At 32.9% G+C, this 14,500-nt stretch overlaps 1 protein-coding gene and 1 non-coding gene across 3 annotated transcripts; both read right to left on the bottom strand.

Moving 5' to 3' along the window:
- Positions 1 to 8,477: 8,477 nt before the first annotated feature.
- On the bottom strand, positions 8,478 to 11,951 carry LOC123663564 (60S acidic ribosomal protein P2). Of its 2 annotated transcripts, none has more exons than XM_045598237.1 (5): positions 11,841 to 11,951; positions 11,311 to 11,483; positions 10,062 to 10,154; positions 8,915 to 8,995; positions 8,478 to 8,567 (listed from the first exon to the last, which is right to left on the bottom strand). In XM_045598237.1, the coding sequence occupies exons 2-4, from the start codon at positions 11,480 to 11,482 to the stop codon at positions 8,925 to 8,927; spliced, it is 336 nt and encodes a 111-aa protein (XP_045454193.1). In that variant the 5' UTR covers position 11,483; positions 11,841 to 11,951; the 3' UTR covers positions 8,478 to 8,567; positions 8,915 to 8,924. The 2 variants fall into 2 exon arrangements, with proteins under 2 accessions (XP_045454193.1, XP_045454194.1); XM_045598238.1 differs by having other exon boundaries at positions 11,311 to 11,492; positions 11,841 to 11,944.
- On the bottom strand, positions 9,058 to 9,136 carry LOC123663783. The gene has a single exon (XR_006744705.1). It is a non-coding gene; the product is annotated as a small nucleolar RNA Me28S-Am982 (small nucleolar RNA).
- Positions 11,952 to 14,500: the final 2,549 nt, after the last annotated feature.

Below are 14,500 nucleotides of genomic sequence, written 5' to 3'. Positions count from 1 at the left end.
TGCCTAGGATCATTATATAACGCTTTTCAGAATTGTTTTTACTTAGATAATATCTGTATATATATGTTATGTTTGTTTGTTATTTACTGTATGTCGGATCGTTACATATGTAACGTTTAAAAATTTTAGATTTTTGTGAATATGTTATGGGTCAAATTCATCGTCTTGGTTGTTATTGATTGATAATTACTGTTTTGCGAGATCATTTCATTTGTATCACTTTTTAAGAGTTGATTTTTTTGTGACTATGCTACGATAAGTGTTAAATCATGTTGTTTGTTAATTTTTGATAATTACTATTTGTTACTATTTAAGTTTTGTTAATATTTTTTTATGCATTAAAATCATCTTTTTTGTTATTGGCTGACAATTACTATTAGAAACTATTTAATTTGTTTTGTAAATGTTTGTTATGCTTTTAAATCATCTTTTTTGTTATTGTTACTTACTGTTCCACGGGTTGCAGGTTCGATTCCCGCCTGAGATTGAATGTACTACGTGTATTTATATATTTATATATATATATATATATATATATATATATATATATATATATTATTTCTGTTTATTTATTTCAACAAATGTACAGTCAGTTGTTATCTGTAACACAAGCATTAAGTTGCTTAACATAGGAATATATGACTGTGTGTATGTTATAAGATAATAATAATAATAATAATAATACACTTTATTGAACACCAAAAACAGAAATAATACATATCAAAGAAAAAGAAAAAAAAAAGATATTTATTTATTTATATTTATTTATTTTAATTTGTTTTATAAAGAAGTTTATGTTATGTTTGTAAATCATCTATGTTATAAGATTTATATTATATTTATTCATATTTATTTATTTTAATTTGATTTGTAAATAAGTTTATGCTTGTAAATCATCTATGTTATAAGATATTATATTTATTTATTTTAATTTGATTTATAAAGAAGTTTATGTTATGTTTGTAAATCATATAAGTTATATCATTCATCATCATTACAGCCTTTACAGTCCACTGCTGGACATAGGCCTCCACAAGTAATAATGTGAACTCATGTGTTTTGCCCATAGTCACCACGCTGGGCAGGCGGGTTGGTGACCGCAGTACTGGCTTTGTCGCACCAAAGACACTGCTGCCCGTCTTCGGCCTGATTATTTCAAAGCCAGCAGTTGGATGGTTATCCCGCCATCGGTCGGCTTCTTAAGTTCCAAGATGGTTGTGGAACCTTGTTATCCCTTAGTCGCCTCTTACGACACCCACGGGAAGAGAGGGGGTGGCTAAATTCTTTAGTGCCGTAGCCACACAGCATATAAGTTATAATTAAATATTAATTAATATCTTAATAATTAAGAATTTGTTTTGTTAACATGTTTTTTATGTTTTAAATCATTTTGTTTGTTATTGTTTGATAATTAATAGTTGTTATTATTTAATTTGTTTTGTAAAAGTGTTTGTTATTGTTTGATAATTACTATTTAATTTGTTTTGTAATGGTGGATTAAGGTCCGATCCTTCTCCTACTTGAAGAAAGAGGCCTAGAATGTGCTGAGAGCTGTGGGATGTATCGCAGTATGTTTACGAAAATATTAAATTTGTTTGTTAGCTGTTGTGATCGACATGCCTTCAATAATGTAACTTTTTTGTATAACAACTTTAAATTTGAAAAGACTACCGAGAGTTTTGTCCGGCTTTTTTTCCTCTCGGCCTATTACATATAGGCCTATACATTAGGTTAAATAATTTGTTGTAATATTTATTTTATAAAGCCGATGACATAATAGATAGGTGATGTCTACCGAGACACTAGTGATCAGGGCAAAATAATAATTATGTTTGTAATGTTTAATTGTAACAATTACCTTCATTTTTGTTTAAAATGTAGATTTTTTTCGCTGGTTAAGTGTAGTAGTACCAAGAAATTTAGTAGTTGTGTAGTATATACCAAGAAGTTTTAAATATACATTATACATATACAAAAAACCTTTTATTTTAAATAAAATTTATAAAATTAAGAACCCTGTGCTCAAAAAGTATCGATAATTTATCGACTAATTTATCGACCTTTTTCCACACTATTATCGATTTCCGGTAGGATAACAGTAACAACACTATGCTTCATAATTACCAATTTAACGAAAAAAATAGAGCTCAACCACAAAGTTGGTACTTGAAGTATAGCAAAACCTTGAACCCGGAGCTCGACCGTGTCTATGGAGTGACACCTCTTTACTTATATACTCTTTGTAGCGATCGGTCTCCTTTTCTCTATGCTCCATGTTTTAAAATGTAAAATTGTCAGTACATATTGGTTGTCAAATATTTATGCTTGCGTTCAGGAATTTGTTTTGAGTAAACAGCTTTCTTCCATATAAATAACTAGCTGCTCCCCGCAACGTTGTCTGCGTAAACGCTATACAGAACCAAAAATACCTACGATCCTACCTTTTAAAATAACATTCATTTACCCGTTTCTTCTTTACATTTCATATTTACAGAAAAATCTCATAGATGGCGCTGCTTTAAAATTGTCTTGTCTACTTATATTCATTTAATTATGTTTATCGGCTTAGTTACATAAATTGCGTAATTTTTATAGTGTGAAGCTAGCTTATATAGCATGGTTATTAACATTAGTCGTGGGTCGTAACGTCTTTTATGTGTAATCGGTTATACGTAGTTTCGTGGATACGCGTAACTAGTTTCGAAACTGCTTATTTTTCGTAACTAGTTATTTTTGTATACAGTATCAGTACGGGACGGCGACGTTATATTACTTTTGTTTGTATTATGGTTATGAAGTAGTTATATGTTATAACTTGTAACTTATACGAATGCCGTTACGTACGTTAATATTGATGGAAGTATAATTAAATTAACTTACCTTCATATTTTATCCAGGCTTACGACTGGCTGCAAAACATATTATTTAAATTACTTTTTGATTTTTGTATAGACATAATAATCGATGCGGGCGTATTTAGAAGTTCATTTGATTTTATGTACAGTTTTTAATTATTTTTCGAAATACATACATACATATAATTAAAAATACAACAAAAAACCCATACTATTTTAGTATATACTTCAACACGAGACAATAATATTAATCGTTAATAATTAATCACTCGTCAACTGTCTTAACTTAATGCTAAATAGTAAATTCGAAAATATTTAAAAAGAAACACGACCGAAATTAAAATTTCTTTAAAAAAACTGTGCGTATTAAAATAAACTTAAGCTCATAGTCAATTGCGTACAAAATCCCATGAGCATATTCGAAAACAAAGATGCATCTATAGTACTTATAGCCATCTCTTTTTATCCTACGCGTAAGCGTATCTGCGTATTGTAATGATTAATATTAGTAACCTGTTACGTTATTAGGCAAAACGCTTATGCGCCGGTCGTTGTGTCAAGTTTTTGATAAAACTGCGTACGCAAAAAAACTGCGTACGTAAAATAATCGTTACATTCGTATCGGCGAAACTACGTATATGGTTATTAGCTTCGTAACTAGTTACTGAAACCGATTACGTTAAATAACGCCCACCGCTAATTAACATAATAACAACATTCAAATATGCGTCGTTGTTACAGAATGCGTTGAGGTAATAAAGGTTCACTGCTCGTTCCCGGTAGGTGATAACGTGATAATTTGTAGCCTATATGTTGACCCGACTTCTTAATAATATTCGTGCCAAATTTGAAGTAAATCCATGCAGTACTTTTTGAATTTATCCCGGACATACATACAGACAAAAAGTCTAAAAAGTTTTTTTTTGGCTTCGGTGTCGATTGTAGATCACATCCCAAGTATTCTTTTAAAAAATATTCAATGTACAGTTTTGACTTTCGTACCATTTTATTATATGTATAGATGATGCCTTTTTAACAGCGAAAAATATATGTAAAGATATGACATTTAACTATCGTCATATAACAACATATAGGTATTTTGGTTATTCAATATGATTATATAGGTACTAAACTATCAAGCTGAAGCATTTTAAATCTTCAAATTTTTCAATCAAATCTCAAGAACTATGTACTGATTCGAATTCTATTATAAAAATCTTTGTGTTAGTCCATTTTCCGAGGAAGTCTATAGCTATACATATAACATTTTAAAACCTGTAGTACCTTGACGTGACGTCTATTAAATCGATGAACGCCGGCGGCATGCATGAAAAAGATGACTCAATGTCCCGTTACGTTCATTTTACGGTTGCGCCGCATCTATCTCTCTTCCACTCGATTGGCCTATGCGTCCAAGATGTTTTAAGACGTTGTCACGTTAAATCGTCCGTTAACCAACTTTACAGACAACCAATTTTGTTCTCGTTATATAATATTACTAGCGACCCGCTCCGGCTTCGCACGGGTATAAAATATAATGATAGCCTATATCATTCACTGAAAAAATGATTAAAATCGATCAAGTAATTTTGATTTATTCATTACTGAACGTGGCCCGCTCGCGTTAACTTTAGAGTAAAAGCCGGCCGGAACCGCCGCAAACGCTACGTACCGCAATTTTTAAATCTGTAATATCTTCGAAAATATTAATTTAAATCATATGCTGCAAAGAGCCATATAGATCTATATTAAATCAACAATGTACTTAAGGTATTTAATTAGATAAGGATTAATGCTGTATTGGTTAAAATCGTTTTGAAAATTAGCCATTATTTGTCGTAAAAAGTAAATGACAAAAAAATGTTATTGTGGGATATCCATAAGAGATAGACATACACCATAGCGTAGTTTTCTGTAGACCTTTTTAATGTGTACAATACTTAGTACATTATTTTGATAAATCTCGTAGGCCTGCGTTTGCAATTTAAGCGAAAAAAAAAATAATTATTTACGACATAACATTAGAAAACTCAAAATTAACAGTATTTCTCCACTATTTATTGTATGTTATTATACATATAAACCTTCCTCTTGAATCAATATATCTATTAAAAAAAACCGCATCAAAATCCGTTGCGTAGTTTTAAAGATATAAGCGTACATACATGTGCAGGGACAGAGAAAGCGACTTTGTTTTATACTATGTAGTGAAGTAGCAAATATAAATATGGACCGAATACATATAACTGGACAAACCGACAGAACCTTTTTAGTGTATGGCAAGGATACCTACATTGATTGCCCTATGCAGAAAACTCTTACGGGAACATTTAACCAAAATTCGGTATGAAAATAATTCTAACATTTAACCTTTTGACCGCCACGCCTCAAAACCATTCCCGTGCCCTGTACGCCAAGGCATAAAATAAACAAAAATACCTACGAAAAAAATAGTGCTGCCAAGAGTCGTTATCGAGTACCACACAGTGACTTGTTTTTGTTGGTTTTTATGCAATAAATGATTACTTATATAATCTAGGAAGGTTTATTTTTTAATATTTTTCTTGTGTTATCTTGCACTCGTTATATATACTTACAACAACATAAATAAAAAACAAACATTACAAAAATAATCGTAGTAAAGCACAACACTCTTTTCTATCGCCATGACGTCATTGTCACGACTGGACGACTACGGCGCAGCTGACCTACGGTTATGAAACTTTCTTTAGAGACGTGCACGCAAGGAAGCCGCAGGCTATATATCGATTTCGAATCGAATCGATATATACATGAAAAGTAATTTAGAAAAAAATTGACCTAATTCAAATTTGTAATTTTTTACCCGACTTCAAAAAAGGAGGAGGTTACGCAATTCGACCGATTCGATATATATTTTAATTTTTTTTTATTTATGTTCGGGGATAACTTTGTCGTTTATGAAACGATTTTGATAATTCTTTTTTTGTTGGAAAGGAGATAACCCCGGTATAGTACCATGCTACGGAAACCAGGATTTTATACTGAGATCTCGAAAATCTGCATAACTTTTACTGGGTGCACCGATTTTGATGATTTTTAATTTAATCGAAAGCCGATGTTTATCATGTAGTCACATTTAAATTTCATCCAAACCCGATTACAACTTTTTGATTGATCTTTGATAATGCGTATTTACTTGACTATTTTTTCGTCTACCTACGTTGTATTACTTGTCGATATAATTGAAGTTAGTTTTTTTCGTTTGCCTGCACACACAATTATTATCTTATTAGATAATAGTTTATTATTTAAGGTTCATTAGAACAGTATTCCACTGTGCCCCGTTCCATAGTGCCCCATAAGGCCAACGTTTTAAACGAGTTTTATAAAAACTTAGGTTATTTTTTGAACTTTTTTTTTTTTTTTTTTTTTTTTTTATGTCATTAGGTCGGCAAACAAGCGTACGGCTCACCTGATGGTAAGCGATTACCGTAGCTTATAGACGCCTGCAACACCAGAAGCATCGCAAGCGCGTTGCCGACCCAATCCCCAATCCCCCCAGGAGCTCTGGTCACCTTACTCACCAACAGGAACACAATACTGCTTGAAAACAGTATTATTTTGCTGTGATCTTCTGTAAGGTCGAGGTACTACCCCAGTCGGGCTGCTCCATATTTTGAGCAGGAAATTCCTGCTGTGCCCTACCTCAGTTGAACTTTCCACACAATTGTCTCAAATGATTAAAATTAATGAAAAAAAATATCGCTTACCTATTCTTTAAACTTTTTTACTAAAAAGAAAGTACTTTGAAAAGAAATCTCAATGAATTGAACAAGAATAATTGTGTTTGCTCGAATACAACGTAGATCGACGAAAAAATAGTCAAGTACGCGTAGTCAAAACGCGTTATCAAAGATTACTCAAAAAGTAGATATCAGATCTCAATGAAATTTATATGTGACCACATGATAAATATTAGCTTTCGATAAAATTAAAAATTATCAAAATCGGTACAACCAGTAAAAAGTTATTACGGATTTTCAAGTCCCTACGCGCTGTAATTGGTCGAAGCGTTACCACACGGATTAGTTTAGAATTCAAATTTTTATCGACACTGTTCCATAGTGCCCCCCCCCCCGTGTTCCACTGTTCTCCAACTCAGTAGTTGATCCGATGAAGCAAATTAATATAATCGGTGCGGTCGATGCCAGCCTTAGTTTAAAAGAAATATTTACATGCGTTAAATATTTTTTTGCTTAGGTAGCAAATAGTACTAAAACAGTACTGAGTAAGTAGCAATATTTCAAATCAAATATTTCACGACACACGACACGACATGGGTCTTAGAAAAAAAGCTTTTATGAGAGTGGGGTTTAGAGATGATATTGATGCTGCCAGATGATTTTGAGATTGAGAAAGAAAATCGTAATTTCGATCTTAACCTTAGATAAACAAAATGAAAAAAATATTTTTTTTTTATTGTATATTATTAAAATCATCGACGCCTGCCAAAATGCGACGATGTTCTAAGGTATCGCTCGTCTTGCACTTCACTAGTTTTCTCGCTATTCGCTTATGACGTCATCAGCGTGTCGTCTATACTTGACAACGGCGTGTAGAGAACGGATTACTGACTACGCGCTAGAGATGCGCCAGATTTGAGATATCAGATTTATTATGGCGATGTGATTGATTTTAGTTGATTTGATTTTTTATTCATTTGCTATTTATGTGTTAGCTGATGATAGTTTTATGTTTTTTACCTTTTGTTTTATTCAAATATTAAATTATTTATAGAAAATATAACACGTTTGAGTTGAATTTTGAATAGCTAATTGCAAAAATGACTTGTAATTATGATTTTTTTAAAGTGCAATAAAGAATATATAACACAAGCATTAAGTTGCTTACTTTAGGAACAGATGACCGTGTGTGTATGTTGTAAATATTTATTTATTTATTATTTATTTATACCTCTTGCGTCACATCCCTAGCGGTCAACTATAGACGACTTCGGCGTTCTGGACATATCATTTACGTGGAATAAAAATGCATGTTTTTATTTCAATGTTTCTCAGTACGTGTAGCTCTAAAAGACTTGTTTTTTATACTCAAATGTTGCGGGGATATTCTATTTTCATAAATGTTGAATTAAAATACTAGAAATATTTTTTTTATAATTTTATTTAATATTTTTGTGGTCCGGGTTTTTTGTCACCTATAGACGTCGCTGGCGCACAGGACTCGCGAGCCCTTGTCAAGTATAGGTGACTACGGCGGTCAAAAGGTGAAAGCCTTTGAGGCTCTAAGCATTCCACGACTTAGCGGCTGCTCATCGTTTTATCTAGGTAGGGGCACAGGGATACATTCTGCTCAAAATCTGGAGCAGCTCGGCTGGGAAAGTATCTCGACCTTACAGAAGATCACTGTTAATAACACTACCTTTAAGCAGTGTTGTATTCCGGTGGTAAGGTGACCAGAGCTCCTAGAAAGGGTAGGGGGAGGATCGGTAAAATACTTGCAATGGTTCTGATATTGCCAGTATGCTAATTATTACCACACACCCCTCAAACAGTAACACCAAGATGGTAGTCCAATTTAATATTCATAAGTGGGTTTATAATGTAAATAAAACAACAATTTTCTTGCAAGATATATTTCACAGAAACACACTTGCCATCAATTTACGCTTACACCAAAAATGGAATAAAACCGCGTGCTCCGCACCATCTGTGAACAATAAACACTATTAGTATTAATAATATCTATTTAATGGATATAATAAATAATATAAAAGGTCCTTTCTCTTATATGAAGCTACAATATAATAATCTTTATTATTTCACGTTTCATTTTCATACATTTAAATGTATTATAAGTGTAAATATAAAAATTTATAATGTTACCATTAAAAAATATTTATGTTGTTCCATATACTGATATTAATTCATAGAATATGTGATGATGAATTAAAACTTTTCTTATTGTGTAGAAAATAATAATCAAAATAGTTTAAATCAAATATGCCTCAAAAACATCTTCGAATTACCGTGAGTTAAATATAATGGTAACAATACCTTAAAAAGTTTAGTCAAAAAGTCCGAAGCCCATATCTTCATCGTCCGATTCAGACTCTTCCTTCTTGGCTTCTTTCTCTTCTGCAAAGTTTATTAAATATATTAAATAATAATCAAAACATTTTTAAACAAATATTACTAATAACTAAAATCAGGTAATTTGTAAATTAACAGCACTGTTTCTCAGTCGAAAGATGGTGAAATTTTTAATCATCATATGTAGCTTTTTAAAGCCTATATTCATTATAACCTATATTATATAGTTGTCCAAGTGCCTTATTGGCGCTTGTACACCAGACATTGAGGTTTGATTTCTGCCCAGAGTGAAACTTTTTATTACAAACTAGCTACCTGGACACATACTTCGTTCTGTCAAAAATTAATAATAAAAATATATTTTTTTAAAATGTTTTTAGTATTAAAACCTTCCATGGGCCTTAAAGAATTTTAAAAAATAAATTAGCGGAATTCGTCGAGCCATTCTCGAGTTACGCACTTAGCAACGTTCATTTTTATTTATATAGATAGAAGATATTTCTTTCCGATCTAGATGTCAGTCCTTGTATGTTTCCCTATCTGTTCTCGGAAAGCACGTAAAGCTTTCAGACCTGGTTGTTATTACAAACACCTGATAGCGATCATAACACAGTAGGTAATATACTTACCATCCAACAAATTGGTATGGTGGATTAGTCTCTGACCCTTCTATATAGAGAAAGAGGTCTATGAGCAGTGAGATTGTAATGTTTGGGTGATCAGAGAGGTTTTTTTTTTTATAAATGACAACCAGCTACGTAATGTCTTTGTATAGATGTATATTTTTAACTGCAGACTTAAAGACTGCTTAGGGCTCACTACTATTGGTTACGGACTGTTGTAACAGATTAATGTTACAGACTGGTCTTCCATTGGGGTTGAGGACCATTATCAATTAGAACAATGTAAACAATACTATGAGAATAGCAAACGACCAATTCTGGAATCCGTGCTTGTTAACAATTACTGGTTATTTGGTCATTTCCAAATGTTGTTTATCTTCAATTTAACATTCAAATACAATCGGTTACAAAATATTATGGATTAGAAAATTTACAATCACCTACAGAAATATTTAGATACAAGCAGAATCAAGTTACAAATATCATACCTTTCTTTTCTTCAACGGCAGCGGCAGCCGGGGCTGCGGCGGCAGCGGCCGGGGCCGCACCACCAGCTGGCATCGATGACAACTTCTCACGACCTAATCATTAGACTGGTTAGTACGATTCATTGATTTGCGGGTGAGTTGATTCATGTTATTAAATCAGGTTCGGGTTTTAGCAGCAACTTTCTTCAGACGAAAGATGGTATGGTTTAAATATCATCATGGTAAGTTTGGCTGTTCATAATTATATTAAATACTGTTGCTTGCAGGATATTATAAGAACTTTAGAGATTCTTTCTTAAGCTTCTTAGCTAGCCTTAAATCTAGTTTTTTCTTTCGAGACAACCTTTTCTTAATTTTATATAATAACACCTGTATGACATTTTGCAAATGCACAATAAAGCCTTGATATTAGTAGTGATAAACAGACATACTGTGTATTTGACATTATTATTATTTTCAATGAAACTCGTGTAACAGGCACTAAGAATAGTGTGATAAAAAATTTCATCGTGCCTGAAACTAGTTTCGAAATGTAAATAATAATAATAAGCGTTTATTTCAGACGTGAACATCCATAGTGTATTAGTGTGTTAGTAACAATTTTTACTTATAATCTATGTTAGTTATTGTTAGTAAGATGATGAATTAAAAATAAATAAATAATAATAATCATTTTAGTTGGCCCGTCATTGTTTCTATCCAGTACTTTTGAATAGAACAATCAGGGCGAGCCGTGATTGTCCTCAGAATGCTGTTGTTGCTGGCCCTCATGCGGCGCAGCAGAGACGATGCTTTTTTACGCATAATCGCGTGAAATCCATCGACCCGAGCATCCGCGAACATTCCTGAGGCGCTGCAAAACCGCGGTAGCCGCAACAGCACTCTGAAGGCATTATTATATTGAATACGTAGTGCGCTGTAGGCTCGACGCGTGTAGCTCACCCACAGACCACCCGAGTAAAAGGATTGACAAAAAGCCCGGAATAGAGTAATTTTGACAGCCGCAGTACCACGTGCGAACCTGCGTGCGAGCATATTGCTTCTCACCGCCAGCGCCCTACGCTCTCTCTCAATATCGTCATCATCATTCAAATCAGCATTGATTATATGGCCTAAATATTTAAATTGGTTGACTCTGCTTAATGCTGCCCCGTAAAATAAAATAAAAAACGTAAAATCGATTTTATTATAATAAACAGATCGTAAGTCTGAAATTACACATGTCTCATAAAAAGGCGCCAAAAATTACCTTGAGCGATCAAGTCCTCGACGGATTTACCATCGAGCTCGTCGATAACCTTCTTGAGTTTGTCAGAGTCAGCCTCGATACCGACAGAACTCAGGATTTTCTCCAAGTCTGCGGCAGCAGGCGATGCCTTGCCTCCGAGCACAGCTAACAAATACGCGGCCACGTAACGCATTCTGGAAAACCAACAGCAATTTTTAACACAATTTGTCCTAACAACGCCTAACACACAACACGTTTATTTTGAAACTTAGCATGCTGACTATTTAGCACGAATTAATGAAAATACGATGGAAGTTAATTTAATAAATATGTTCTTCTCGTTTAAAATGTTAGAAATACATTATTTAACTATCATTATTATTTACATTATATTTAACACACAAGCATCATCGTGAGTTACCGCGCACTTCACTTTACAGCCAAACTAATCTTGCGAAATATAAAACAAATCGAAAACATCGCGTAATAAATATATTTTACGTATGTTTAAATACAATGCCAGGATAATATTTTTGACTAAAAACACTTACTTTTAAGTCCTATTGACACGAAACGTGTTTTGCCGTAAAGAGACGTTTGCTTGAACAAAGTGTCAAAGCAAAAGAAAGCAAATGAGATGTTTCTCTTTTTGTTTGATATCCTTGGTGTTACCAGCTATAAAATATTTTTAATTTTGTAAATTTGTACTTAATTTGTAATTGTATTTTGTAATTTTGTATGAAAATACATTTTATAATTTATAAGTTACTAACTGTGCCCGCGACTTCGATCGCGTGGAATTTAACAAAAAAGTGATTGTTCAGTTCGTAGACTAATAAAATAAATAAATTTCAAAAATAAAAGTAGCCTAAAATAAATAAAGTCCTTAATTACATCAGCTATCTGCCAGTGAAAGTCCCATCAAAATCGGTCCAGCCATTTCAGAGATTAGCCGGAAGCGGAACAAACAGACAGACAGACAGACAGACAAAAATTGTAAATAATGCTATTTTAGTATAATAAGATTCAGCTATTAATTTAATACTTTTAGAAACATCGAGCTTACTATAACAATATTAATAAAAATTGATAAAGCGAAGTGTAATTTTGAATAATTGTCAACTGATTCGACAAATAGAGTCGAGGATTTTGTTCACCAGTATGTTCTAATGTACTTATTTCAAAGCTAACTTTATCATGACATACATCGGGACGCAGACCACCACGTGACCGCATCCACCGATAACAGCGACGTACAGAGGAGTTGACGCGAACGAAAAGTTATGACACTATCGTACTAATTAATCTCTTACCATTGAAAATTGAAACTGAGCTCCGTTGCAAGACCTGCATATAAGACCTAATAACACTTCATAATTACTGTTTTATTTTTACTATGTACGTATTTGTTTTTATTACGTATATTATACACATATTAGTTAAGTATATGGTTGTATAGTAGCCGAAAACGTTAGTATATTAACAATAAATTGACAAAAAACATGCCTTATTTTAGCTCTATTAAATTAAATCGTTCTTTGTAGCGGCAAAGGTTTTTTTTTATATTGCGCCTACTGTAAGTTGAGTTATAAACAAAAATAAGAAAGGTACTTAAAAAATAATTATCTTGACATAAGTTCGATATTAAATGCTAAAACTGTCATCTATCAAAAAAGAGCAATATTAAAATGAAAATAATTGTGTTTGCTCGCAAACGAAAAAAAAACCGACTTCAATTACATCGACAAGTAATACGACGTAGATCGAAGAAAAAATAGTCAAGCTACTACGCGTTATCAAAGATTACTCAAAAAGCAGTTATCAGATCTCGATAAAATTTATATGTGACCACATGATAAACATCAGCTTTCGATTAAATTAAAAATTATCAAAATCGGTACATCCAGTAAAAAGTTATTGCGGATTTTCCAGAGTTTCCCTCGATTTCTCTGGGATCCTATCATCAAATCCTGGTTTCCTTATCATGGTACCAAACTAGGGATAACCCCTATCCAACAAAAAAAGAATTATCAAAATCGGTGCATCCAGTAGAAAGTTATGCGGTATAACGGAGGTCGACGAAAAAAGCGTCAAGTAAAAACGCATTATTAGATATAACTCGAAAAGTAGTTGTTAGATCTCAAATAAATTTAAATGGGACCAATTGGCACACACCACCTTTCGATTAAAACAAAATTTGTCGAAATCGGTCTACCCGGTCAAAAGTTCTGATATAACATACATAAAAAAAAAAAAAAAAAAATACAGTCGAATTGAGAACCTCCTCCTTTTTTGGAAGTCGGTTACAAAGAAAACAGATATTGCCATGGATCAAGCATACTTCATCCTAGGCTGCTGCTATCTTTCGCTACATTGACAAACTACTTTAAAATACCTGTATATAAAATCGTATAGAGCGCCATCTATCATAAAATAGCAATACTAAGATATAAAGAAAACAGCTACTGCCATCTTTGGCTATAATGACAAACTACAATAAAAGACCTGTACGTGCAATCATATAGAGCGCCATCTATCGTAAGATAGCAATACTAAGATATAAAGAAAATAGCTACCGCCATCTTTCGCTATAATGACAAACTACAATAAAAGACCTGTACGTGCAATCGCATAGAGCGCCATCTATCGGAAGATAACAATACTAAGATATAAAGAAAATAGCTACCGCCATCTCTCGATATTATGAGAAACTACAATAAAAGATCTGTACGAGCAATTGCATAGATCGCCATCTATCGTAAGATAGCAATACTAAGATAAAAACAGTTACCGCCATCTTTCGCTATAATGATAAACTACCGGAAAAGACTTGTACGTTTATCGCACACACCGCCATCTATCATAAGATAGCAATACTTAAATAAAAAAAAAAAAGAAAAACAGGTACCGCCATCTTTTACTATAATGACAGACTACTGTGAAAGACCAGTACGTGTCATCGCATAGTACGCCATCTATCATAAAATAGCGATACTAAAATGAAAAAGAAAAACAGCCATTGTCATCTTTCGTCCAAAGGACGAAATACTGTGGAATAATATAAATACTGTACGGCGAACGTTTTAAGTAAATTACAGATTTTCCGATAAATGGCACATTGTATCGATTGTATCTTGTTTACAAGAATATTTGGTAGGTTTATAAAAAGTTTGTAGTATTTAAGCGACTTTAAAAAATGGATGAATCTCAG

Source organism: Melitaea cinxia, chromosome 20 (genome assembly GCF_905220565.1).
Source record: "Melitaea cinxia chromosome 20, ilMelCinx1.1, whole genome shotgun sequence".
In the NCBI taxonomy this organism is placed as follows: Eukaryota; Metazoa; Arthropoda; class Insecta; order Lepidoptera; family Nymphalidae; genus Melitaea; species Melitaea cinxia.
This window is presented reverse-complemented; position numbering and strand designations above follow the sequence as displayed.